The sequence below is a fragment of the Microcebus murinus genome, chromosome 12 (genome assembly GCF_040939455.1).
Source record: "Microcebus murinus isolate Inina chromosome 12, M.murinus_Inina_mat1.0, whole genome shotgun sequence".
Classification (NCBI taxonomy): Eukaryota; Metazoa; Chordata; class Mammalia; order Primates; family Cheirogaleidae; genus Microcebus; species Microcebus murinus.
In genome coordinates this window covers 85,298,981-85,325,345 of record NC_134115.1, presented here as the reverse complement: position 1 = coordinate 85,325,345, position 26,365 = coordinate 85,298,981, and the positions used below count along the sequence as shown (strand labels likewise).

At 44.1% G+C, this 26,365-nt stretch overlaps 1 protein-coding gene across 5 annotated transcripts in view; it reads right to left on the bottom strand.

Moving 5' to 3' along the window:
• MVB12B (multivesicular body subunit 12B) overlaps positions 1-26,365 on the bottom strand; it is a 162,483-nt gene that overhangs the window by 130,038 nt on the left and 6,080 nt on the right. For 3 of the 5 annotated variants that reach the window (XM_076009042.1, XM_020289478.2, XM_020289479.2), the window contains exon 2: positions 19,450-19,572. In XM_076009042.1, the coding sequence (XP_075865157.1) occupies positions 19,450-19,572 (123 nt within the window). Of the gene's footprint in view, positions 1-19,449; positions 19,573-24,889; positions 25,226-26,365 lie in introns of those variants that run through there. The other 2 variants (XM_076009043.1, XM_012771935.3) reach the window with 2 other exon arrangements.

The window sequence follows — 26,365 nt, the reverse complement described above, 5'->3', positions numbered from 1 at the left end:
AGTTTGCATAATGTAGAAATTACCTATTCATTGACAATTTGAGGGAATGTTACCCTAAAACAATTGAGGCCTAGTGCTTTTGTTGGAAATAATTCTCTAACAGTGTTTCCAATTTCTTCCTTGGATACAGGTTTGTTACAGGATGTCTTCTTAAGCAGCAGTAGAAATTATCTAACTTATCAAGATTTTCAATTTTACTCACATATGGCTGCAGGTAAGAGCTATATATCATCTTCTCTTATAATTTTCAAATCTCGTTATACTCTTACTTTCCTTTTCTCAATCTAAATTTTGCTTATCTTTATTTTATTTCTTTTACTAATTAGATTTGCCAGAAGTTTACCTATTCTGCTTTTTACAAAGACTCAATTATCAATTAGAAACTCTCTCTCTCCTATTCTTTTACTTTTAATTTCTGATTTTATCTTCGTTATTTCCTTCCATGTGTTTTTTTAGCTACTTGAGTCATGGGACAAAGTCACGGGGTCTAACATACATGTCACTGGAGCTCTAATAAAGGAAGAAATGAAAAAGAAATATTTTAATAGTGACCAGAAATTTTCTAAATTTGATGAAACCTATAAAACCACAGATTCAAGAAGATCAATGACCCTCAAGCAGTATAAACAATAAGGAAACTATACCAAGGTGTGTTATCATCAAAATGCTTTAAACCAGTGATGTAGAGAAAATTTTAAATGCAGCCTGAGAAAAAGGCCCGTCTCTACAGAGGAACGAAGGCACAAGTAATAGCAGACCTCTCATGAGAAGCCGTCATATAATGGAGCCACATCTTTAAAGTACCAAAAGAAAATGCCAACTTAGAATTCTACACCCAAGGAAAATATCTCTCAAAAGCAAAGATAAAAGAAAGACTTTATTCAGACATACAAAAGCTGAGAGAATATATCACTAACAGGCCAACATTATAAGAAATGTTAAAAAAAAAAAAAGTCTTCTGGCCAAAGGAAAATTATATCAGGCAAAGCAAGAAGAGCTCCAGAAACGGCACTATAAGGATAACTATAAAAGACTATTTTATTATTATTATTATTTTGAGACAGAGTCTCACTCTGTTGCCCAGGCTAGAGCACCATGGCGTTGTCAGCCTAGCTCACAGCAACCTCAAACTCCTGGGCTCAAGCAATCCTCCTGCCTCAGCCTCCGAGTAGCTGGGACTACAGGCATGCGCCACCATGCCCGACTAATTTTTTCTATATATTTTTAGTTGTCTGGCTAATTTCTTTCTATGTTTAGTAGAGACGGGGTCTCACTCTTGCTCAGGCTGGTCTTGAACTCCTGAATTTGAGCAATCCGCCTGCCTCGGCCTCCCAGAGTACTAGGATTATAGGCGTGAGCCACCACACCCAACCTATGTTATTATTTTTAAGTCTTTTTATAAGATAATAAAATTTTAAAGGCTAAAATGATAACAATGTATTGTGGGGTTTATGACATATGTAGGAGAAATATGAGTGACAACAACAGCAGAAAGGCTGAGAGAACAGCCACAAACACACTGTTTTTATATGATACATGAAGTGGTAGATGTATCGTATGCGTGGTATATGTGAAAAGGTAGACTGGGATAAGTTAAAGATACATGGTGTAAACCCATAAGCAACTACTAAGCAATAAACAAACAAAAAAGAAGTAGAGCTAATAAGCCAAGAGAGGAAATAAAATGGGACAAAAATAATTAAAAAGATGGTGGAAAAGGGAACAAACAACAGATGGGGGGAAAAAAACCCAGAAAACAAAGAGCAAGATTGGTAGATTTAAACCCAACCACATCATGTTAAATATAAATGGTCTAAACACCAAATTAAAAGAAAGAAATTGTCAGATTGGAAGATATGCTGTCTACAAGAGACCCACTTTAAATATAAAGACAGATGGGCTCAAAGTAAAAGGATGGAAAAGGATATTTCATGCCAACACTAATAAAAAAAAAAAAAGAAAGGCTGTAGTGGCTATACTAATATATGACAAAGTAGATTTCAGAGCAAGGTATATTAGCAGAGATAAAGAAGGTCACTTAATAATGATGAAGGTGCCAATTAATCAAAGGACATACCATTCCAAAATGTTTGTGCATCTAATAACTGAGCTTCAAAATACAGGAAACAAACCTGATAAAACTGAAAGGAAAAGTAGACTAATCCACAATTGCAGTCAGAGATTTTAATGCCCCTCTCTCAATAATTGATAGAACAAGTAGACAAAAACTCAGTAATAATACAGAAGACTTGAACAATACTATCAATCGACTTGATCTAACTGACATTTGTAGAACATGTTAACGCAACAATAGCAGAATATACATTCTTTTCAAGTGTACATGGAACATGTACCAAGACAGATCACAATTTATGCCAGGATTGATGAACCACAGCTCTAAGGCCCAGTCCAGGCTTTGTATACCCAGCCCAGCCAGTCCAGGCTGTTTCTATATAGGCTATGAATTACATATGCCTATTATATTTTTTTAAGAGTAAAGAATAAAACAAAATATAATACAGATCATATGTGATTCACAAAGCTTAAAATATGCACTTTTACAGAAAAGTTTGCTCACTGCTATTCTAGGCCACAAAACTATGTTCTCTGACCACATGGAATTAAGTAAATTGTCAATAATAGAAACCTATCTAGAAAATCCCCAAATATAAGGAAACAAAATGCACATCGAAGTAACTCATGGGTGAAAAAAGAAATCAAAAGGGAAATCAGGCAGTATTGTGAATGGAATTAACATTATACACAGCACAACACAATTTGATGGATGCAGCTAATTCAGAGTTTCATGGGAAATTCATAGTATCAAATGATTATGTTAGAAAAGTCTCAAATCAATGACCAAAACTTCTGCCTTAAGAAATGAGAACATTTAACCCAAAGTTAGCAGAAGAAAGAAAATAACAAAGAGAAAACAGATAGATAACAGAGAAAACCAATAAAATCAAAACCTGGTTCTTTGAGAAGATTGATAAACTGACAAAACTCTGGGCAAACTGAGTGGGGAAAGAAAACAAAACAAAAAGAGAGATGACACCAGTTACTATATTTAAGAATAAAAGAGAGGATAATCCTATATATATGTGATCAACTGATTTTTGACAAAGGTGCCAAAGTAATTCCATGAAGAAAGGATGATTTTTAAAGAGAGGGTGCTAGAACAATTAGAAAGTTACATGTAAAAAAGTGATCCTTAATCCATACATCATACCATATATAAGCATTAACTTGAAATATATCATTTACCTAAATATAAGAGCTAAATCCATAAAACTTCAATAAGGGATTAAAGGGAAAAATCTTGACTTTGGGGTTGGCAAAAAGTTCTTAACTGTGAAAGAAAAAAAATTAATAAACTAGACTTCCTCAAACTTTAAAATTTTGCTTTTCAAAAATACTGTTAAGACAGTGAAAGGGTAAGCTACAGCCTGGGAGAAAATATTTTTATAAATTTCCAACAAAGGACTTATATTTAAAATACACAAAGAATTCTTCCAACTGAGTAATAAAACAAATCACCTAATAAAAAATAGGTAAAAAAAACCACAAAAACCCAAAAACACTTCACCAAGGAAGACATACAACATGGCAAAAAAAGCTCAAAATCATTAGTTATTAGAGAAATGCAGACTAAAACCATAAACAAATATACACCCACATGAATGGCTAAAATTAAAAGAATGTTATCAAGCGTTGACAAGTATTTGGAACAACTGCAACCCTAATGCTGTTGCTGGTGGGGATATTAAATGATATCACCACTTGTGAAGGAGTTTGGCAGTTTCTTAAAAAGTTAAACATCCATCTGCCATGCGATCCCGCCATTCTACTCCTAGGCAGTGACCCAAAGGAAATGAAAGCACATGTCCACACAAAGACGTGCTCACGGCAGCTTTACTTTCAACAGCCCAACCTGGAAACAATCCAAATAGCCATCAACAGGTAAACTGCCATCTAGGTGGACAACAGAGTCCTACTCATTAAATAAACAAACAGGAACTACCGTTACACTCAATGGTATGAATGAATCTCAAAATAATTATTCTGAGAGAAACAAGCCAGATAAAAAAAATTTTGAGAAAAAAAGCCAGACCAAAACAAAACAAAACAAAAAAAAAACATTAAATTCCAGAAAATGCAACCTAGTCTACGGTGACAGAAGGTAGACCAGGAGTTTCCTAGGGATACGGTCGGGGAGTGAGGGATGCATTGTACAAGGGCAGGAGGAAGCTCTTGGGGGCGATGGACGTGTTCCTTATCTTGATTGTGATGATGGTTTCACAGGCGTACACGTACACATGCCAAACTCATCAAATTGGACACTTTAAATATATGCAGTACATTACATGTTAATTATATCTCAAAAAAGCTATAAAAAAGAACTCATCCACAACAGAAACAAAACACATATATAAAACAGCAGAAATGACAAAACATTTGAGGAACACTAGAAAACTTTACTGAAGGAAATATATAAGAAATAAATATGCAAACCATGTTCCTAGCTGGGAAATACTATAAATATGTGGGTTCTTCCCTTCAGATCAACTTCTTAACTCAGTGCAATTGTACTGAGAATCAAAACATAATATTTTGTGCAATTTGACAAGTTGACTCTAAAGTCCTCTTAGAAAAGAAAACCAAAATTTTTGGTAGTAACCAAAAATTTTTGAAAAAGAGAAAAAGGAAGGAGATAGCTCTATCAGACACTAAAACATGCTATAAAAACCTGGAAATGTTCCTAAGTAAAAGAAGCCAAGCAAAAGAAGTAGCGTATTTCACGATTCCATTTATATGAAATATCCAGAATAGGTAAATCCATAGCGACAGAACACAGCTGGGTGGCCACTGGGAGCGGGCAGGGAGGGGAGAAGGAGGAGCGAGCTTAGTGGGTACGTGGGATTTTCCGGAACTAGACAGAGGTGGGGGCTGCCCAACATTGTAAATGTACTAAATGCCGCTGAGCTGTTCACTTATAAATGGTTAATATTACTTATGCGCAATTTCACCTCAATTTTGAGAAAATCAGGGAATTGTAGACTTCAAAAAAATGCTATAAGCTTTTAAAAATTGAAACAGGGTGCTATTGTGGAAGAATGGGTTAAATAGATTAACGAAAACAGGATACAGCCTAGAAATAATCTGGAAGACTCCTCTCCTCAGGGCCGAAGCAAACGCCACCATATGACAAGACATCTCCCTGCGGCCACCAGACTCCCCGGGCCTGCTGCAAGGTAGCTGCTGTGGCAACAGGGCCTCCGCCCCAGCCCTGAAGGCAAGGCCCGGCCAGCACGCGTGCAGACCCCGGGGTCAGCTCCTCTCACCCCCGCCCGCCCGCCCGCCAGGGTCTGGCTTGGAGCCTACGGGGGTCAGCAGGAGGTGGCAATAAAGTTTATTTTTGTTTCCCTGGTGTCCTGAATCCCCTGCATAAGGGCCCTAGTCCTTAAGGGAAAAGAAGCCGCTCTGGTTTCACCTCTGGGACAGGAAACGAGCCTTCGGTCAGACTCCAGCACCGACCTGTGCATGTGCAAGGGCCTGCTTATGGCAACAGCAGCACAGCAAGGGCTACACATTTCGGGGAAAAGTAAGTTAGACTCCACCTTACACTACACGTCAAAACACGGATGCTTAAAAGGCCTATTTCATAAAACAAGATGAAGTATTAGCTAAAAATATATGATAATATTTCTATTATCCTGGGGCGGTCAGGCTTTTGTGTTTCTCTCTAATTTTTAAGAGTTTTATGCTGAAATAATTTTAGATTTAAATTATAAAAATAATGCAAAGAATTCCTGTATAGCTTGTTCCCAGATTCCCTAAAATGTCAGCATTTTATTGCATTTGTTTTCCCATGTGTACATTTATATGTATATATATATATATATATCTATGTTTTCATATTCTCATATTTATTTATCTGCTGTGTCCTTCGCAGTATATCACATCATATCTATTTAGTCTCATTACTGGTAATTTTAATTGGATCACTTGCATAAGGTGGTATCTGCTTGTTTTCCCCACTGCTACTCCTTTGTAATTAATAAATAAGTATTTTGTGGAAGGTACTTGGAAACTCTGTAAATATATTGTTTTTCATAAAAATTTCACCTCTTAGTTTTAGCATCTAGACAGGTCTTTCCAAGTACTAAGACAAAAGAAATAGAAAAAGACTAACAGATATGTCTATATAAACTCTGGTAAGGTGTAAAAATCATCAACGAAGTTTGATACAATGAACAAAGCTGAAAGACAATGGCCTGAGAGAAAAATATTTGTAACATATATAATAGAGAAAAGATTAATACATAGACTATATGAGGAAATCCTACAAATCAATAAGAAAAGGCCAGCCAAATGAGTCATCTAGAAAACCAGAAATTAACAGAAGTACAAATGGCCAAGAAACCTGAAAGGATGCTCAGCCTCATGACTAATCACAGAACTGCAAACTCACACAATGAGCTTCTAGTTTGGGAAAATAACAAAAAGACAACTGATAATAAAGAGTGACGGTAAGGATGAGGGTAAAATAGGTGTTTTCGTACGTTGTTTACTAGGAGAATGCCGATTTCGGCAAAGCATTTCTTAAAAGCTACCTGGTGGTAATTACTAAAACGTAAAATGTATATGTCCTTTTACCCACCAGCACACACCCAGAGAGGCATGTACAGGGATTCTCATCCAGCCTTGCTTCTCACAGACCAAAAGGAAAAATCTAAATTTTCATCAGCAGGACAGTGGTTTACTAAGTGACTATACAGTGGAAAAATATATAGCCATTAAAAACAATGATGCTGAGCTACATGTCATGACATGGAAAGGCTTTCTGTGTATATTGTTAAGGAAAAAGCAAAGTCAAGGGACAGCACATACAGTATAAGTGTAAACAATAACAAGCTAACTGCTTCAGCACTCACGCTTGTGCCAGTCACTGTTTTAGTACTTCCCGAGCATTAGCTCGTTTAATCCTCCCCCAGCATGTTATGAAGAAAAGTTCTGTCATTAATCTCTACCTTAGAGACAAAAAATCTGAGGCACTAAGAGGGAAAGTAACTTGACCAAGGTCACCACTAAACTACACGGCCTCTCTCTATACATGAATAGGTAGTTACGAATTTGTAGAAAAAGGATTAGAAGGATCTAGACCAAACTGTTAACAATAATCACCTCTGGGAAAGGGAATTTGACAGCTATCATATAAATGTTTCACTGGGCAATTATGGACATGCTTGAAACAAACGAAAAAATAGAAAGTCTCAGCAAATACAAAGGAAATGTAAAGCAAAACAAAATTGAAATTTTAGAACTGAAAAATACAATAAGTAAACTCAATGAATGTACTCAACAGCAGAATGGGAGAGAGAGAAGAAAGAATTGGTGGACTGGAAGACAACAGAAATTACCCGGTATGAACAACACACAGAAAACAGACTGAACAATAAATTAACAGCACCTCTGGGACCTGTGGGACTGTAACAAAAGATCCAGCACTCCTGTCAACAGAGTCCTAGGAGAGGAGAAAGTGGGCGAGGCTGACAATGTACCTGAAGAAGTAACTGCCACACTCAGTGAATATCCCTCAGGAATGAAGAGAAAATAAAGACATTCTCCAATAAAGAAGAAAAAATGGTAAGCAAAAATATGGGTAAATAGATTTTTCTACTTTTGAATTTTCTAAATTATGTTTCATGGTGAAATCAAGAATTATAACACTGTCTGACATGCTTCTAAACATATACATAGGAAATATTTATGAAAATTATATTGCATATGAGGGAGAGCAAAGAGGGAGTAAGGGTTCTATGCCTGAACTGGTAAAATTATGACATCAGTAGATTATGATAAGACAGACACACAAACACACACACACACATAATGTAATACCTAGAATAACTACTAAAAAAGCCATATAAAGAGATCACTCAACAATACTTAGATAAGTTAAAATGGGATCCTAACAAACCTTCAACTAACCCACAAGAAGGCAGGAAAAACAAAACAGAAACAAAAAAAAACCAACAGAGATAATACGCATAAAGTAAAAAATACCAATGACATACCAATAATTCCATTAAGTGTAAATAGTCTAAATATTAATATAACAATTAAAAGACAGAGACTGGCAGAGTAGACTTAAAAATATGACATAACTATATCTGTCTACAATTAAATTAATTAAAGTAAGCAGAATGGCTATGCTGATATCAGATAAAATAGACGTCAGAGCTAAGAAAATTACCAGACAGAAAGGAACACTATATGATCATAAAACAGCCAATCCACCAAGAAGACATAGTGATCCTAAATGCGTATGCACCAGACAACAGTGCTGCAAAACATATGCGAAGCAAAAACTGACAGAATTGAATGGAAAAAAAGACAAATCCACAATTACAGACTTCAATATTGCTCTCTCAAAAATTAATAGGACCGAACAGAAAATCAGCAAAGATATTGAAGAATACAGTAACACTATCAACCAAGAGTATCTAATCAACATTTAGAGCAGTAGTCCCCAACCTTTTTGGCATCAGGGACCAGTTTCATGGAAAACAATTTTTCCATGGACAGTGGGGTGGAGGGGACGGTTTCAGGATGATTCAAGCACATTACATTTATTACACAGTCAAACCTCTCTGCTAATGACAATCTGTATTTACAGCTGTTCCCCAGTGCTACCCATCAACGCCTCAGCTCCACCTCAGATCATCAGGCATTAGATTCTCATAAGGAGCTCACAACCTAGATCCCTGGCATGTGTAGTTTACAGTAGGGTTCACGCTCCTATGAGAATCTAATGCCTCCACTGATGTGACAGGAGGCGGAGCTTATGCGGTGATACAAGTGATGGGGAGCGGCTGTAATACAGACGAAATACAAATGAACCTTCACTCGCTGGCCCGCCACTCACCTCCTGCTGTGTGGCCTGGTTCCTAACAGGCCATGGACTGGAACTGGTCTGCAGCCCAGGGGTTGGGGACCACAGATTTAGAGAACACTCCACCCTACAATAGCAGAACACAGTCTTTTCAAGTGTCCATGGGACATATACCAAGATAGATCATTTCATGGGCTATCAACAAACCTCAACAAATTTTAAAAACCTGAAATCATTCACAGTGTGTTCTCCAACCACAATGGAATCAAATTAGAAACCAAAGATCACAAGAAAATATCTAAATTCTTGGAAACAAAACAAACTTCTAAATAATCTATGAGTAAAAAAAAAAAAAAAAGCCTAAAAGGAAATTTTAAAATACACTGAAGGGAATGAAAATGAAAATAAAACATATGAAAATTTGCATGACACAGCTAAAGCAGTGCTGAGAGGGAAACTCATACATTAGAAATGAAGAAAAGTCACAAATCAATAATCTAACCTCCCATCTCAAGAAACTAGAAAAAGAGGAATATAAACACAAAACAAGCAGAAGAAGGAAAAATAAAAAGCTGAAATCAATAAAATTGAAAACAAATATAATAGAGGAAAATCAATGAAACAAAGAGCTGTTGTTTTGAGAAGGTCGATAAATTGATAAACCTCTAGGGATAAAACTGATAAACCTCTAGGAAGACTGACAAATTAAAAAAGAGAAGACACAAATTACCAGTATCAGAAAGAAAGAAAATCATTATAGACTCTGCAAACATCAAAAGAAAAAGGTAATGCTACAAACAATTCTACACACATACGTTTGACAACTTAGACGAAATGGACTGATTCCTCGAAAAATACAAACTACCACCAATCACCCAATGTAAAATTGATTATTTGAACAGCCCTGTAACTCTTAAGGAAATTGAATTCATAATTTTAAAACCTCCAAAAAACAAATCTTCAGGACCAGATAGTCTTACTGGAGAATTCTACCTAACACCTAAAGAATAATTAACAACAATTCTACACAGTCTCTTCCAGAAAAGAGAGGAGGAGGGAACATTTTCCAATATCTGTTACGGTATTACCAAACCAAAGACAGTATAAAAAAAGAAAAGTACAGATCAATATCCCTCATGAATATAGAAACAAAAATTCTTAACAAATTATTATCAAAGAGAATTCAGCAATAAACAAAAAGATATACCATGATCAAATGGGATTTATTCCAGGGATGCAAGGCTAGTTTAATATTCGAAAACCAACCAATGTAATCTACCATGTTAACAGGCTAAAGAAGAAAAATTACATGACCATCATGTTAATTGATGCAGAAAAGGCATTTGGCAAAATTCAAAACCCATTCATGACAAAAATTCTTAGAAAAAATCAGGAATAGAATGGAATTTCCTCAACTTGATAAAGAGCATCTACAAAAAAAAAACCAACCCTATAGCTAACATTATACTTAATAGTGAAAGACTGAATGTTTTCCCCCTATGATAAGTAATAAAGCAAGGTTTATTCTCACCACTATTAGGCAACCTAGTGCTAGAAGGCCTAGCCTTTGCAAGAAGGCAAGAAAAAGAAATAAAAGGCATACAAACAGGAAAGGAAGAATGAGATGATGGTCCAGGTGAAAAATCCCAAGGAATCTACAAAAAAAACTAGAATAAGTAAGTTCGATAAGGTCACAGGATATAAGATAAACCTACCAAAATCAACTGTACTTCTACATAATAGCAATGAACATGTGAACATCAAAATTAAAGGTACAATTCCATTTATAATTGCTCAAACTAAAAAGTAAACTATTTAGGCTTAAATCTACCAAAACCTGTATGGAGCCTGTTTGCAGAAAACTACAAAATGTTGGTGGGGAACAAAAAAAATCAAAGAAGAACTAAATAAATAGCGACACATACTATGTTCATGAATTGGAATACTCAACAAAGTTAAGGATGTAAATTCTCTTCAACCTGATACACAGATTTTACGTTAATGCCCATCAAAATCCCAACAACACTTTTTGTAGATACGGACAAAATTATTTTAAAATTTATATGAACAAATAACTTTGAAAAAGGAGAATTAAACAGAAAGAATCATTCTACCTATTATAGTTTGAATGTTCCCCTCCAAAACTTTTGCTGAAACTTAATCCCCAATGTGGCAGTATTGAGAGGTGGGACCTTTAAGAGGTGATTGGATCAAGAGGACTCATTCATGAATTAATGTATTAAATCATTAATGGATTAGTTGGGTGCCATGGGATTAGAACTGGTGGCTTTATAAGAAGGAAAGAGACTTGAGCTAGCACATTAGCATGTGCAGGCCCCTCATCGTGTGGTACCCTGCACTAGCTCAGGACTCTGCTGAGAGTCCTCGCCAGCAAGAAGGCCCTCACCAGATACGCCCTCTTGACCTTGGACGTCACAGCTTCCAGAAATGTAAGAAATAAATTTCATTTCCTTATAAATTACCAGTTTCGGGTATTCTGTTATAAGCAACAGAAAAGAGACTAATACACCACGCAATTTCAAGACATTATATAGCTGCAGTAATCAATACTGTGTGGTTCTGGCAGAGGGACAGGCACACAGAATAGAACAAAATAGAAAACCATACAATAAGGCCAACTGATTTTTTTGCAAAGATTCAAAGAAACTCAAAAGGAAAGACTGTCTTTTCAACAAATAATGCTAGAGCAATTGGTCTTTCAAAGGGGGAATAAAAGGAACTTCAACCTCAGTACATACCTTATATAAAAATTAAGTAAAAAATGGATCATAGACATAAATGTTAAATGTAAAACTATAAAACCTGTAAGAAAAAAACATACGAGAAAATCTTCAGGATCTACAGCTAGGCAAAGAGTTCTTAGACATGGCACGAAAACATGATTCACAAATGGAAAAATTGATAAATTGGACTGCATCAAAATTAAAAACTTTTGTGAAAGATCCTGATAAAATGAAGAGACAACTACAAACTAAGAGAACATATTTGCAAACCCAACAAAGGACTCACAGCTACAATATAGAAAGAACTCTTAAAACTCACTAATAAAAAAACCAAACATCCAACTAGAAAATGAGTAAAAGACATGAAGAAACTTTCCTCAAAGATGTACAGATGGCAAACATTCCCATAAAAATATGTTCAACATTGTTAATTAACCACAGGGAAATATGATTTAAAACCAAATGAGTTATCACTATATACCTATCAGAACGGCTAAAATTAAAAAATAGTGGCAACAACAAATGCTGGAAAAGATGTGGAAAAACTGGATCCTCACACACTACAGGCACCCCAGAACATTTAATTTAAAAACTAAACGAGCAATTACCATGTGACCCAGCAAATGCACTCCTGGACACAAAACTATACGTGAATATTATAGCAACTTTATTCTTAATGACTGCAAACTGAAAACAACCAATGTGTCCTTCAATGCATGAATGGTTAAACAAATTGTGGTACACCCATACCATGGACTGTTATTTATTAATAAAAAAGAATAAACTGTTGATACACAAAAGAGATTCTCTGGATGAATCTTAGGAGAATTATGCTGAGTTTGGGGGGAGGGGGGCAAAGCCAATCCCAAAAGGTTACATACATACATACTTTCATGTATATGATATTCCTGAAAAAAATTCTAGAAATGGAGAAGAGATTAGTGGCTATCAGGGGCTAAGGAGGTACTGGTGGTGAAGGGAAGTGAATGTGGCTATAAAAGAGCAATGTGAGAGACCCTTATGGAAATTGTATTACAGGATTTTTTTCTATATTTTATGATGCTTTGATGTCTTGAGGCCTTGCAGACCCAGGGAGGGACTGCCCCTCCCAGGGTTGGCTAATTCCTAGAGATTGTAAATGACTTGCCTGTGTGCAGGCTTTTGATATGCAAAACAACCAATGCTGAGTTTACAAGTAAGTCCACCTGCTTACATTATGGGCCAGAAGTCAAATACAGAATCCTCCTGCCCCAAATCACCCAGGGCCAGGTCCTGGACAACAGGGTGCCCTTATAGCCCAGAGTTCTAAATTTTCAAACTAGATAGTCCTAAGTCTGCTTACCCTGCTTTCATTGCCTTTCCTAGGAAACCACAATAAAGGCACCTGTAGTGTGTCCCCCCACCAGCTCCCTCCACCTCCTACCAAGCCAGGTGCTTCCCTGCGTGGCCCTGCGTGGCCCTGCGTGGCCTGGCACGGCTGCTTCTCTGGGAAACTACGAGTAAAAAAAACTATCTTTTCAATGGCAGTCCTCTCCGGATCTACCAGCCACACCACACCTGAATAAAAACAAAATCCTGGGTACATTTTGAAACAGAAATGTTCTGTGACTTGACGGCACGAATGTCAATACCCTGCTTGTGACACTGTGCTAGGGTCTGCGAGATGTTGCTATGGGGGGAAAGTGTAAAAGGGTAAACAGGGTCTCTCTGCGTTACTTCTCGCAACTGCATGTGAATCTACGACTCTCTCAAAGTAAAAAAAGTTTCATTGGAACAAAAGGATTAAAGCAAGTGCCTCATCTTTTCCACCAGTCCAGTTCCACTGCTGGAAGCCTTTCTAAACGGTGCACGGGAAGCGCTAGTGAACAGAAGGAAGTGCAGGGCACGGCCCTGCTCCCTTCCCGTCCGTGCCACTTTCCAGATGAATCAACTATGGAATGAGTCCTTAGTGGGAACTAAAGCCTTTGGTTCAAAACTAAGACTTCGTGGTTGGTGGGGGAGGGAAGCCTAGAAGACAAGCCCAGCTCCTCGGCACCCCGGCGAGTCACGCCACTATTCCTGATGGAAGCGTCTTGACAAGCGCTGACGTTGCCTCTTGCACACCTCCTTGGGTGTGCACCAGGCCGAGCGTGCCAAGTGCATGTGCCGGGCCAGGGCTCGGCGGGCAAAGGGGAGCGTGGAGGGAAGACACGGACGGTTCACAGAAGTTTGCTGGTTCAGGCTGCAGGAAACAAAGGCCCAGGGGCTGGTCAAAAAAATCATTTTCCATGTTTTCAGTAAATCTCAGTTTAATGTATGTTCTAACAAAACAAAAAAGAGGAACACCTGGTGCCTTTTATCAAAACAAGCTCTGGTTCTGAAAATAAACCCATCTGTGCGGCAGGACTCAAAGTCTGTTGTTATTCCTGCAGTTGGAGCAGCCCCTCCAGGGCAAAGCATGTGCAGAGGGAACCAGAGACGGCCAGAATAAGCTGCCCCCCCCTCCTGAATGCATTTGCTTGGTAGAGGCAGTTACAGGAGGGGCAGGTGCCTGAGGCTTTGGTTCATCATGTCCTCTGGCCCATGAGGAACAAGGGCAGTTTCCCCTCCCCCGCTGCTGGGGCCCCCACCAAAGCTTCAGCTTTCTGAAAACCCCTGTGGCAGCTGTGCTCAGAATGGACATGTGATGATGTCCCACAGTGTGATGATGTCCCACATTTCCACTGGATGTTTACCATATGGCCTTTACAAGATATTGCTACCATCTTCCTATGCTTTCCATGATTTCTGAAATTCCTTGAGCACTGTATAAAAATACAAGCTCGTCTGAACCTACATCACCATCTAGTCGATTTTTTCCCCTACTTTGGCAAGTAAAAATATAGGACCTCATTTGCAGGTTTGGGATTTTAAACTCATCCCTGCCCCCATACCCAGCCCACAACCCCAGAGAAGAGCTGGTCTCCCCTGGGCCCCCAGAGCCCCTCACATTTGACAGTGCAAGCATCTGAAACTCTATTTAGAAAATTCCTAATACATTTTGGGCATATATACACTATGTGGGTCCAATGGTTTTAAAGAAATGTTTTGTTGTCTAATTAGTTTCAGAAATAAACAGTGTTTGGAGGAAGGGAGGTGGGGGAGGGGTGGAGCAGAAAGAACTGGGAAGTGGAGACTCCCAGAGGGCAGGTCCTCGTGCTGCCCACAGGGCTGGCCAGGGCTAGAGCAAGAGCCACAGTCACCCCAGCACCTGGGCCTCCCGTCACCTGGGTCTGGATCCCAACTCCCGGCTCCTGTGTCTACACCCCTCCCTCCCTGCTGGTTCCTTCCACCAGCAGCTGAACTTGTGCAACACTTCCCTACCTTTAAATACGGGAAGAAAAGGCTCCTGATGTCCTGCCACCCTCTGGCCACCATGCTCCCCTCGCCTTCCTTCTGCAAAGGCGGCCCCGCCCCCGGCCTCTGAGCCTCACCCCCACCTCCTCAAGTCCACACAGTCTCGCTGCTGGGCTGACCACCAAGTTCACAGCCATCTCCTTCCGCCTCTGCGGGTGTCACAATCACCTGAGTGATTGTGCTCAGTGTCCCCAAAGCCCCAGAAATGTCTTGCTAAAAGTAAGCCTGGTCTCAGCTGTTCTGTGGGAAACCACGTGCTATGTGGTCTGGTGTGTCCCCCAAAGTTCGTGTGTTGGGAGCTTAACCCCCAGTGCAACAGTGTTGAAAGGTGGGAGCTTTCAGAGGTGAAGAGGTCACGAGGGCCCCCTGGTGAACGTGTTAATGGCCTCGTCCCAGGAGCCATAGCCCAGGAGCAGGTTCCTGGCAGAGGGCCAAGCCCAGCCCTCTCTTGCTCGCTCACACGCTCGTGCCCCTCCACCTCCTGCCACGAAGCAAGAAGCCCCTCACCAGACGCCGGCCCCTCAACTTTGGATTCCCCAGCCTCCAGAACTGCAAGACATAAATCTCTGCTCTTTATAAATGACCCAGTCTTTGGTACTCCATTATAGCCTCACAAAACGGACTTGGCAGGGGTGGGGGGGAACCTGTGGCCTTGGGGCCACCTGAGGCCCTCCAGATCCCCAAGTGCGGCCCCTCAACTGCATTTCTGTAACATGTGGATTCGGGCACAAGGCCACACTCAAGGATCCAGAAGGCCACGTGTGGCCCCAAGGCCGCAGGTTCCCCACCCCCACAGGGAGAGCAGTGCCTGGCCCCCACATGGGCCAGAAAGGTGGGGGCAGCAGGTAGGTGCCATGTGAGCAGGGAGCTGAACCCAGCCTCACAGATGTCACCAACGAAAAGGGTGCAATGTGGTGGCGGGAGAGAAAGTCAGAGCCTTAGAACGCTGAGCACAGCTGAGGCCGTTTCCTGGGAAAGGCCCCAACACCAGGCAGGGCCCACTGTGTGAAAAGAAGCGGGCAAACAGCGATTTCCAGAAGCGACTTCTAGAAGAGAGAGGCTCGTGCTGCCAGAACCTGGGATGTACCATGAGAGGTGGGTAGATCTGGAAAGTTGGATCTGAAAGATAAATAGTCCGTCAGTGCTTCCCTTCCAAGCACCTGCTGCAGTTTCTCTTCTCACTTATTTGCGTGATCTTCGTCACCTCCCCCACCCCACACTGTACCCCTCCTCAAGGCAGGAACGCTGCATGTTTTTGCTCATCACTGTGTCCCCGGCTCCCAGCTGAAACATGGCAGGTACACAACAAAATAAGCTGGATAAACAAACAGTTTAAAATTAGAACATCCTGGAGTGTTTGATCATTCTCACCTTCTCTATATTGCTGAAATTTTGTTTTTTATTAAAATATATATATATATTATCAAGCAAAGGAAGAGATATCTTTTCTGGAAAGAAAGTCATCTCACAATAACTGTTTTGCGGCTTCAGTCGCTGGGTTCTAAGCATTCACTTAGAAAGACAAATTGATGTAGGTCAAAGGCAGGATGTGTATCCCTGGATACACACCCACGTTGAGCCTCAGCAATGTCCGGCTCGGTGCCTCTCAGACCCTGGAACATCCCCAAGTGACTTGCAAGCCAAAGGTTAACTCTGTGCAGACGAGTTAGTAGGCAGTGCTCCTTATAAAGCATGGCAAGTCTTTGACAATTGACCATCCACATATGATGAAAGAGCACACGCTTCTCTTGGCAAACACCGGGCACCTGTGACATAGACATTACACCAGGCTCCGTGGCTTCCCAAGGACTCACGAGACCCACCCCCAATGCTGCAAGGGAACAGCAGCACCAGTCACCCCAACATCTGAGAGTGTGGCTGCAGAACAGAAAGGGGAGGCTATTTCAGAGAAGACTGCGGAAACAGGGACAATAAATTGAGAAGTTTACCAAAAAATCCCCAGCCCCTTAGCCTAAGAAACTTCTCCTGACCCGGAGAGATGGGAAGGTATTTAATTAAATTTTTATAAATGAGCATGTGGCACCTTTTACCTCCAGCAGCAATGGGGCCCGAGCTCATTTGAAAGCGTTTGTGCTGCGCAGGGTCAGCAGTCCAGCTGGCGCCAGACTCGCGGGGCCGCGGGGCCGCGGTGCTTAACGCCCCCTGTGCACCGGGAGGGATTAATCCTAGAGCAGCCATGACAGACGGAGAGAGGTCTCGCCCCAATCCGCAGCAGGGCTTCCTCATCCACGGGGTTCTGTCTGAGCATCTCTGCAGCCCGGCCGCCACACGGCGCCCTGCACTTTGGTTTCCATGTTGCCGTCCTATGAAACTCCAGATAAAAGGAACGGGACGTCCCTCTCCTCGCCCTGCCCTCCCCGCCTTCCCCTCGAACTGGAGGCCAGATCTCTGGGGAACGAGATGCTTCTCTGAGAACGGTCCAGAGGCCAGTACCACGAGACGGTTCCCACCTCTCTCCCGGGAACAGCTCCGAGAGGGAGCTGGGGCAGTCTCCGCCGCGGCCGTGCGGAGGCTGGGTAATTACCGGGTGACTAGCGCCAGCCCCTTGCCCTCCTCACCTCCCACTAAAATGCACGGCACAGCACAATCATGAAATGTGCTTATTAATTTTACTCATTTGACACTGCGCTCTTCTGCCCTGAGCTAGATGTTAGGAGAAAATGATAGGGATAGATTCTGCTCCTGTCAGACTTGCCAAGACTTCCAGAAAGCCAAACTATCAAAGGCCATCTGCTACCCACTAGCCAAGCACGCAGCCTGACCCCAAAGGTCCAGATGGAATGTTAAAGATACAGATCAACAAAAGAGGATGGCAGGAAGCTGGGGAGACCCCCGCCTCGGGCCTGAGCTCCCCGAGTGCCCTCCCGGGAGAGCGACCCCGAGCCCGTCCTTGCGGAGCGGAGCGCCCAGCCCCGGCCGTGATTCACAACTTGCTGCTTCGTGCCTAATTCATCGAGAGACACTTTGGCTTCTCGAATCAGGAACATTTTTATTAGCTTCCCCAAGAGTTTCATGGCACAAAGCCATACCTAATGATTCTATTTTATGAAAGTTATACATTCAAATCGTGCTTTGAAGCCAGGCAGCAGGTAAGATTCAAATCTTTGTCAGAAAGATTCCCTTGTTCTTTCACTTTTACAATGTCTGTGAGCTTCCACGCGTTGGGAAAGGGATGTGGCGCCTGGGAACAGGCTTCTCGTCCCTCACCCGGGACCCGGCGTGATCTGCAGGGACTGCCGCGGTTCTCCACGGGGGCTGATTTTGCCCCTCCACCTGGAGACATCTAGCAGTGTGCAGAGACATCCCTGGTCGTCGCCACTGGGAAAGGAGGGGCAGGTGCTACTGGCATCGACCAGGTAGAGGCCAGGGGTGCTGCTAAACATCACACGATGCGAAGGACAGCTGCACAGAAAACAGTTATCTGATTGTCTGGCCCCAAATGTCAGCAGTGCCGAGGTCCAGAAACCCTGCCCTGGGGCGCTGCTGCACCAGGCACCACATCCTTCCCACCGCGGGACATCAGACGCGCATCTAACCACTGTGGCAGGTTTTCAGCACTGGTGAATGAGATTCGTGTTCTTTTTTTCTTACGTATTCTTGGTGCACATTTAAAATGAATAAGAACAAAACATCATCATAAACAAAATGAGGAAAGTAAAAATAAGAGCACTGTAGTCTCAGAACACATGACAACATTCACTGTTAATTAAACCCTCCTAATGTTCCTCTGTACTTTTTAAGCTCCACCCAAATCAGAATTTACCTACTGAAATAGCAAAATCGCCAGTTCCGATTGTCAGGACTACTGGACACCAGCACAGACATCGACTGAAAAGCAAGGAAAGTTCTCTGCTAAATGGGGCAGTGGTCAGTGATGGCACTGAGCTGGGAGGAGGTCTGGTCCTAATGATTTGCCATGTCTAAGGACTAGGACTCTGTCGCTTCACTTCTCAGGTCTTAGGTTATCCTGATCAGCACGGTGGAGACAAAGCTACTTGCCCTCCCAGACTTCCAGGGACTTGTGAGAGTTAAATGAGTTCATGCGCAGGAAACTATTTTATAGACTGTAAAGAGCTACGAATGCATGACAACATGTTTAAGATATTCATACATGCATAGCAATGTATGACAACCACCAGGGTCTTTCATAGACTCTGGATCCTTCCCACGAAATGTCACCACTAGAGGTGACTACGGCAATCAACTAATCTAACCCCTTCGTTTTACAGACAGTGGAAGTGACTATCATGGAGGTCAAGTGACCCAGCCACAGCGGAGGCCAGGAAATGGCCCAGAAGGGCGCAAGTCTAGGAGGGAGGAAGCACATCTGACACACAAGGGTCACAGGGCTTGGACACAGGAGATAAACACCAGTCGAATTGGCAAAACGTACAATCTAGCATCTCGACTTACTACATCGTAGCCCGTCGGGGCTCGGTTCCGAGAAGCCACCACCCCGACGCCTGTGATGGGGTCCATGGACGTTTCCGGCAAGGCTTCCGAAAGGTCTTTGACTTCAGGCATGGTGGACAGGTCCTGGTTCCGGAAAGGAAAAAGAAAGCACAAAGTTCAAACTTGGCCTTTAAAGCAAACAATACAAAGTCTCAGACAGATATTAATAGAACCAGAATCCTAGGGCAACTGTCCTGGGCTGAGCTCCATGTGCTGGACTGGCTGAGGGGCCCCGGCCCTACCTGACCCTTTCCTCGGGTCGGGGATTCAAATCCCCTCTGGCCCCTGCTCTCCTCAAGTTAGCTTTGAGTGCTGAGCTAACACAGTTAATGAGGGCTTGTCCCTGCTCTTCAGGAGGTAATTTTGACTCAAACCCAAAAGCAAATTACTTTCACCACCACTGTCCAGCTGCCTGATTTCTCAACAGATACCAGTAACTCCCCTGAGGATTAATCAGACAGCGAAGCCCAAGAACGCCTTTCCTTTCTCTCCCTCACAGCCTCTCCTCATGGAGGTGCGACTCCCAAATCCAGCCTCTACCACGGCCAAGGTTAGACTTTCAGCAGGCAGAGCTTTGCAAATAAGCAAGGAACTTTGCAAAAACATAGTAGAGAGAGCTCTGGGCACGGGGCAAAGGAAGGGTGGTCGAGTCCAAGATCTATGACTGACTAGCTGGTGATTTGGGGCAAGCAATTTCACATCCTGGAGACTTTATTTTCTCAACTATAGAACAAGGTCAGGAAACTGACACCTGCACAGCTGCTCTGAGAACCAAGAGAGGCGATGTAAACTCGGGGCCTGGTAGAGATCCCTGGTACACAGTAGGCACTCGGCAAAAAGCAGATGACACTGGAGGGGTTCGGGGCACATGGGTCCAGTGTAACTGGCCAGAACCATGGAAAGTATCGCTCCCTAGAGGACTGGCAGGTCCCTTTGTTGTGTTTCGCCCCCAGGTCATGTGGGCACTGACTCAGAGCCAAACACTCGCAATGACCGTAATTCTTGCTGGGCACTTGGGGAGAGAGGGAGGGAAATGGAATTATTATTCTGCTGCTGACTGTGCCTTGATGTGACCGGAGGAGACAGGTGGAATACAGAGAGCTCTGGGTCCGGGCAGCCGGAGCGGCAGAGCACGGGAAAGCAAATAAAGGAGGCAACACCTTATGTAAATGGATCTAAGTACTCTGAAAAGGACAAGCAGCGAAAAGGAGCAAGTCAAATTCCACCTCCTTCTGCAGCAATTAAATTCCACTAGCTGTAGGTCTGCCAGATCCCTCAAGGCTGGTTACTGCTTCTACAGCAAACCAAACACCCTGCCTCATAGGCAGGCAGGAGGAACAGTCTTGCTTCCCAGCCTAGAATCGGAAGAGGCAGAGGCCATTAAATATGCCTGCAGTCTCCTAAACAGGAACAATCAAAATGCTGTACACAGGTTACCCATGAAGTCAGTGGAACCCACAAAAGGCTCCGGAAACAGACTTGTCAATGCCATGGAGCCAAGTCCGAGATCAAGGCTAGGGAGCGCCTGGCACAGCTGCAAACTCAGCTTCTGTTTACGACAAAAGCTAAACTAAGTTACGTTTTACTTAATTCTACTGAAAATAAGCTTCTAGACGGCCAGGGCAGGAGGCAGGATATCAAGCTGCATCACTGCATCATTCTCTATTTTCAAATTTCATTTACCAGGCAGTTTTATCTACAAAAAGCACAGGGCTTAGTGCTTCCTGCACACAGTGGGCATTAAGTAAATATTTGAGTGAATACGCATGCATGCCCTCACTAAAGATTTAAAATTAAATATCTGCACCTGCCTGATCCAAACCAGGCACTGATCAGAAAGTCTCTGCACTTCAAAGATCCTATATTATCAGTAACATGAAAATAACATCGCTGCAGCTTGCAAAATATTGGTACCTGCTGTTGGTTACCAAAAATGCTTTGCAATTAACAACTCATTAACAGAATGTACGGATCCTGTCAGTGCTAAAATATCACGCTGTGAATTTAATAAAGAACATGTGAGGTAAGTTTTTTTTATTATTATTATTTTTTATAAAGATAGTACGGCCTCTACTGTTAGAGAGAGACAAGAAAGGGGGGAGAGAGAGAGGGTAAACATAAACAAGCAACATCTTTTTTGCTGATAGATTCGTTGCCATGTCCTCTGGTCACAACGTCCTCCCCGAGGTCCTGATGACAACGGCCCTCCGGCCCTGAAGCACACTCTCAACTGCAGGAGGGTAAACTCGCTCTCAAAGCGGCCCTGCTGCTCCCAGAGTGCACCGAGGCGGCGGCCCAGCGGCGGACGCCAAGATGGCTGCAGCGGCCCCCGGCCGAGGCAGACAAAGGAGCCAGGGCCTGTGTCTGTGCTGGTCACAGCCCAGCCTGCGGAGGGGCCGAGCAGCACGGTGGCAGGGAGCCCACTGTCCCCTCGCCTCCCCCCGACCCCCACCAGCTGCTGTACCCTGGGGATCAAGGCGGCCTTTGTGAAATGCAGACAAATGGCTCCTCTCTGCACCAGGCTGCAGCCGGCTCGGGCAGAGGAAGCGCCACCACCAGCCAAGGAAGCTTTTAATGAGAAACACCCAAGATATCCATGGCAGAGGCCATCACTCAAAGCAGCTTGCCCTGAATTACATATTTTCTGACTGCAAATTACTTTTAACAGCGTCTCTACCGGCACTTCAATTGACCTTCCTAACAAAAGGCCATTTATTAACTAGCACTCCACGTTTCGCAGGCTGCACGGAGCTTCAAGCCAGGAGGGATGGCACCACCGCAGAATACTCAGCCACCCAGGGTCGCGGGCCAGGCCTCTGCCGGAGGGGAAGAAGAGGCCATTAATGTGAGCCGGCAGAGAAATCCGACCAGGGAGGGGAGGGCAAGGGAGCAGGGTGTTGAGACCAACATTAACCTGTCTGGACTAAAACATAAAATCCAAAGACTGACTCGCAACGACTCTTGGTTTCATCTCAGCAGCCCTCTTCCAGCACCCGCCTCTATCTCAAAATCCCAGCTGCACACAAAACACACGAATGCACCTCTGTTGCACTCGGCCAACACTTTGCAATTCCCAAAAAAAACTTTCCCGGGCTCCCTTTCAGTTGGTGCTCATATCAAAGTTGGGAGGAGGCTAGCTCGTGGTATCCCTATTTTACAGGGGAGAAAACTGAGGCCCCAACTTCTCAGAGGCCATGCAGCTGGCAGACAGCAATGGCCAGGGGGACAGCCACACTCCCTCCCCGGGCCTGGTCCTCCCCTTGCACTGTGCAGCGGCACCAACATCCCATCCAACCGAGAAAGCAGTTTCAACACTAATTATATTTTAAAATGCCAAAGCTCTTCTTTCTCCAGCCACAGCTCAATAAGTCAAGCAAGGGGGAGGAAAAAGTAGAGAAAGATAAAAGTAACATGGGATTAATTTCCCTCACACCTCAGTTTCAAGATTCAACATTCCCCTCATAAATAATTTACAACAATAAAAATGAGCTAAGGCCATGTTTGTGTAGGATGGAGGTAAATTTAGGCCTAATGAGGGAGATCCGAGCACGGCGCAGGAGGGACTAGGTTGATCTATGGCACGGTGCGAGCAGGATCGACCGCTCACGGGGCTCCATTACCAACTGGAAGTCGCAGGGCCGTCGGGGGAGGGGGTAGGAATGCGCAAAGTGGGGAACCCTGTGCCACCCCAGCTGGGGCTACAAGGAGGGTCTCCACGGGGAATGCCAGGAGTCGACCCAGTGGTTTTGATGACAAGACAAGACGAGGGATGTTGAAATTTTTCAAAACTATAGGATCGCGCCAATCCAAGTCTGTTCTCAGCAAATGCCAGGTAAGGAATGAAGGTGGTGGGGTGCCAGGGAGTCACATGTGACTGTGAGCTGGTCCCTCTGGTTTAACCTCACAGGTCATCTGGTCCCAAACCCCATTCCGACCTCTCCCCGAGCCGGGCATACAGCCTCTGCTAGGTCACTTCCGAGGATGGGTGCCGCAGAGCCTTGCTCCAGGCAGCCGTTCCCATGTCTGTCCCTGAGAGGCTTCCTCCGCAAGGCAGGAGAGTAAGCGTATGTGTCCGTGTGCATGCATGTGCGCGCACCCACGCGTGTACGGGCTGGGCAAGGTGGGGAGGGTTAGGTGTGTTCCAAGCCAGGAGGGTTTCTTCCACCAAGCCGTGCCCAAGGAACACCGTTCAACAAGGCCAGGAAGAAGCCTGCTTCCTGCTTCCGCCTGCAACGCTGCAAACAGCACTGGGGGACCGGCCCCCAGCGCCGCCGCACCTCACCAGTGCTGTCATCCAGGTTCACAGAGAAATGAACTTGAACTATAAAGCCCCTTCACACAGGCGGCACACTGCTCCCTTGTAGCTGATCAAAGAACTGCTACAACAGTGTGCTTAATCCCTAAAAGTCAGCAGTGCTGGGCTTAACTGATGCTGAACATTGTTTCAGAATCAAAGGCTGCCTCCCGGCCCCAGTCTGGGAGAAAACTGAGCTACTGTATCACAGTTGAAAACTCAGGGGAACTTTGATATCATCTCTGTTTAATTTCCCCGGCCCTGGTGAGCCTGGGGTTTATCTCGTTTTATCAACTCCTGTACTGAAATCAAAACCCAACTAACAAAGCTCAGCCCTCTCTCCACCAAGGCCCTTACCGCAGCAGGGTGTGGGCCGAGGAGTTTAAAGTGCTTTCAGGGGCAAACAGCTGCAGGGGGCAGGGGGTGCTGCCTTCAAAGGAGGCCCCGAGGGCAGCAGTGCTGCGCCCCAGCCTCCCTGCCAGCTTGCTCCTGCTGTGACCAGGAAGGCTGGCTCAGAAGCCGTGCCAGCGCTGCTGGTCAGGGCTGAAGGCATGACTGGTGCACAACTTTTGAGGAGAGCAATTTCAAAGTATTAAGGGGGGGGCAGGTGAAATTGGGCTACTATAATTGAAATGACAAAACCAGTGGGTTAATTAAATCCCCATAGAAGGACCAACTTGTGATCAGCTTGCTTGAAGTCCAAAGTCAAGGGCACCAAAGACATAAACTGTCTGCCCACATCCACCAGCTTGCGGGGCTGGGGAAGGAACGGGATAAAGATTTCACTGGCCATGGGAAACGGCACAAGAGCGGGTGGTTGCTGGAAAGGGGTTGTCCCCCCTCCTCCCCCGTCAAAGCTGCTGCTGCTATGGCCGTCATGGGGAGGTCCTTTGCCTGTTCCCCAGTGGCAGTGATGGTTTGTGGGGATCCACGCTCACCTCTGGGGCCCCAATTACCGGCACCTTTCTGCTGACAACTGAAGAGACAGAAGGACACTGCCCCATCCCCAAGGGAGGAGCCCATGGCCAGGTGTCACCAATGCACCCCACAACGCACACAAACACGCAAACCTGGCCACCTCCTTGAAGCAAAGGTGCAGAGACCTACCTGCTCAGAAGGCTGCAAGCTGAAACCAGTGTCCATGCTGTACCCAGCTAAATGGCCAGCCAGCCCTTAGGCCACCCACGGGAGAGAGTGCACGGACTGAGAGGTTGGTCACTGTGGAACCTCTGGATAGCATCTCGGCATTTCCTAAACTTTGGTCTGAACAGATTACCTGCTGACTGGTCAGAAGTCAAATCACTCTAACAAATGCTGTTGGGTACGGTCAGGTGGCAACGGGTCACAGGAGAGCTGGGAGAGCTGCAATGATATTGGGGAACTAAAGCAAATATTTTTTTAAGCTCTCCCAGATCACAAAGAATTTTCTAGCTTGGGAACTAACAATTGCAAGCATTTCCTTTCCCCCCCAGTAAAGGTCTGTTTCTCCTAATAGAAGAATCCGGTGTATAAATGAGTCAATTCCATCTGACCTATACTCAGATTTATATTAACCATTTTATTACTAAACACAGATTTTTCCATAAACCATGTGAGGCAGGCCAGGGTTCAGGCTGCTGTAACCCCTATGGTGCAATGCTAGATTCCAGCATTCACTCTCTAAAAATAAATCCAGGATCAAGTTCTACAGCACTGCCCTGGCCAAAGCCCTGCCCTGTACAGGCCTGACTCTGCACAAACTGGGGAACATCATTCAAGGCTGGGGCATTCTCCAGTAAACGTGCGAGCCTCATGATTACTGCAAACGAGGGCTGTTCCTGCCCACTCCCATTAGGTCTTGCAGGGGGCGGGGGGCGCATAGCAAAAAGGAGGACCCCAACAGAAGGCAGATGCCTTACAAATTCAACCATCCCAGGAGGCCCCACGAGCAATGGTCTCCTGAGTGTTCAGTGATGTGAGTCACACCCTTGCCCTGATGGCCACAGCGCCTGCAGAGAAAAAATGCCAATATGTGACCTCAGTGCCAGGCAAATGGGTGCCCAGGCCAGAATCAACAGCACACCTGGCTTCAGGTCAGCCAGGCCACCACACCTGTCGGACTTTCAAACTGGTCTTCAGAGTTTATTTTCACGCATTTGGTTGCCTAATCGTTCTACCTATATGCTGATGACTTCCAAAATATCTCCAAGCCTGGACCTCTCTCTCGAGACTCAGAGATGTCTATCTGGTGTCCTGCTGGCTGTGTTCATCCACGTGTCCCATACACACCTCAAACCTGGCTGGCCTTGCCATCTCCCCTACGCATCCTCCCACCCTCCCAGTCCCTAACAGTGCCTGGCGAGCAGCAGTCCACATCGCGCAAGGAGCACCTCTGGCTAAGCACTAAGGGTACAGCAATGAGGAGACAGAAAGTCCACATTTTAGAGCAGGAGTTATCCAACTTTAGCACACACAAGAATCACCAGGAGAGGGTGTTAAAATAGATTCCTGAACATCACCCCCTGAGATACGGATTCAATAGGCCTGAGAAGCTGACGCTGAAATGGCTGGTCCACAGTCCAAACTGAGTACAAGAGATTAGGT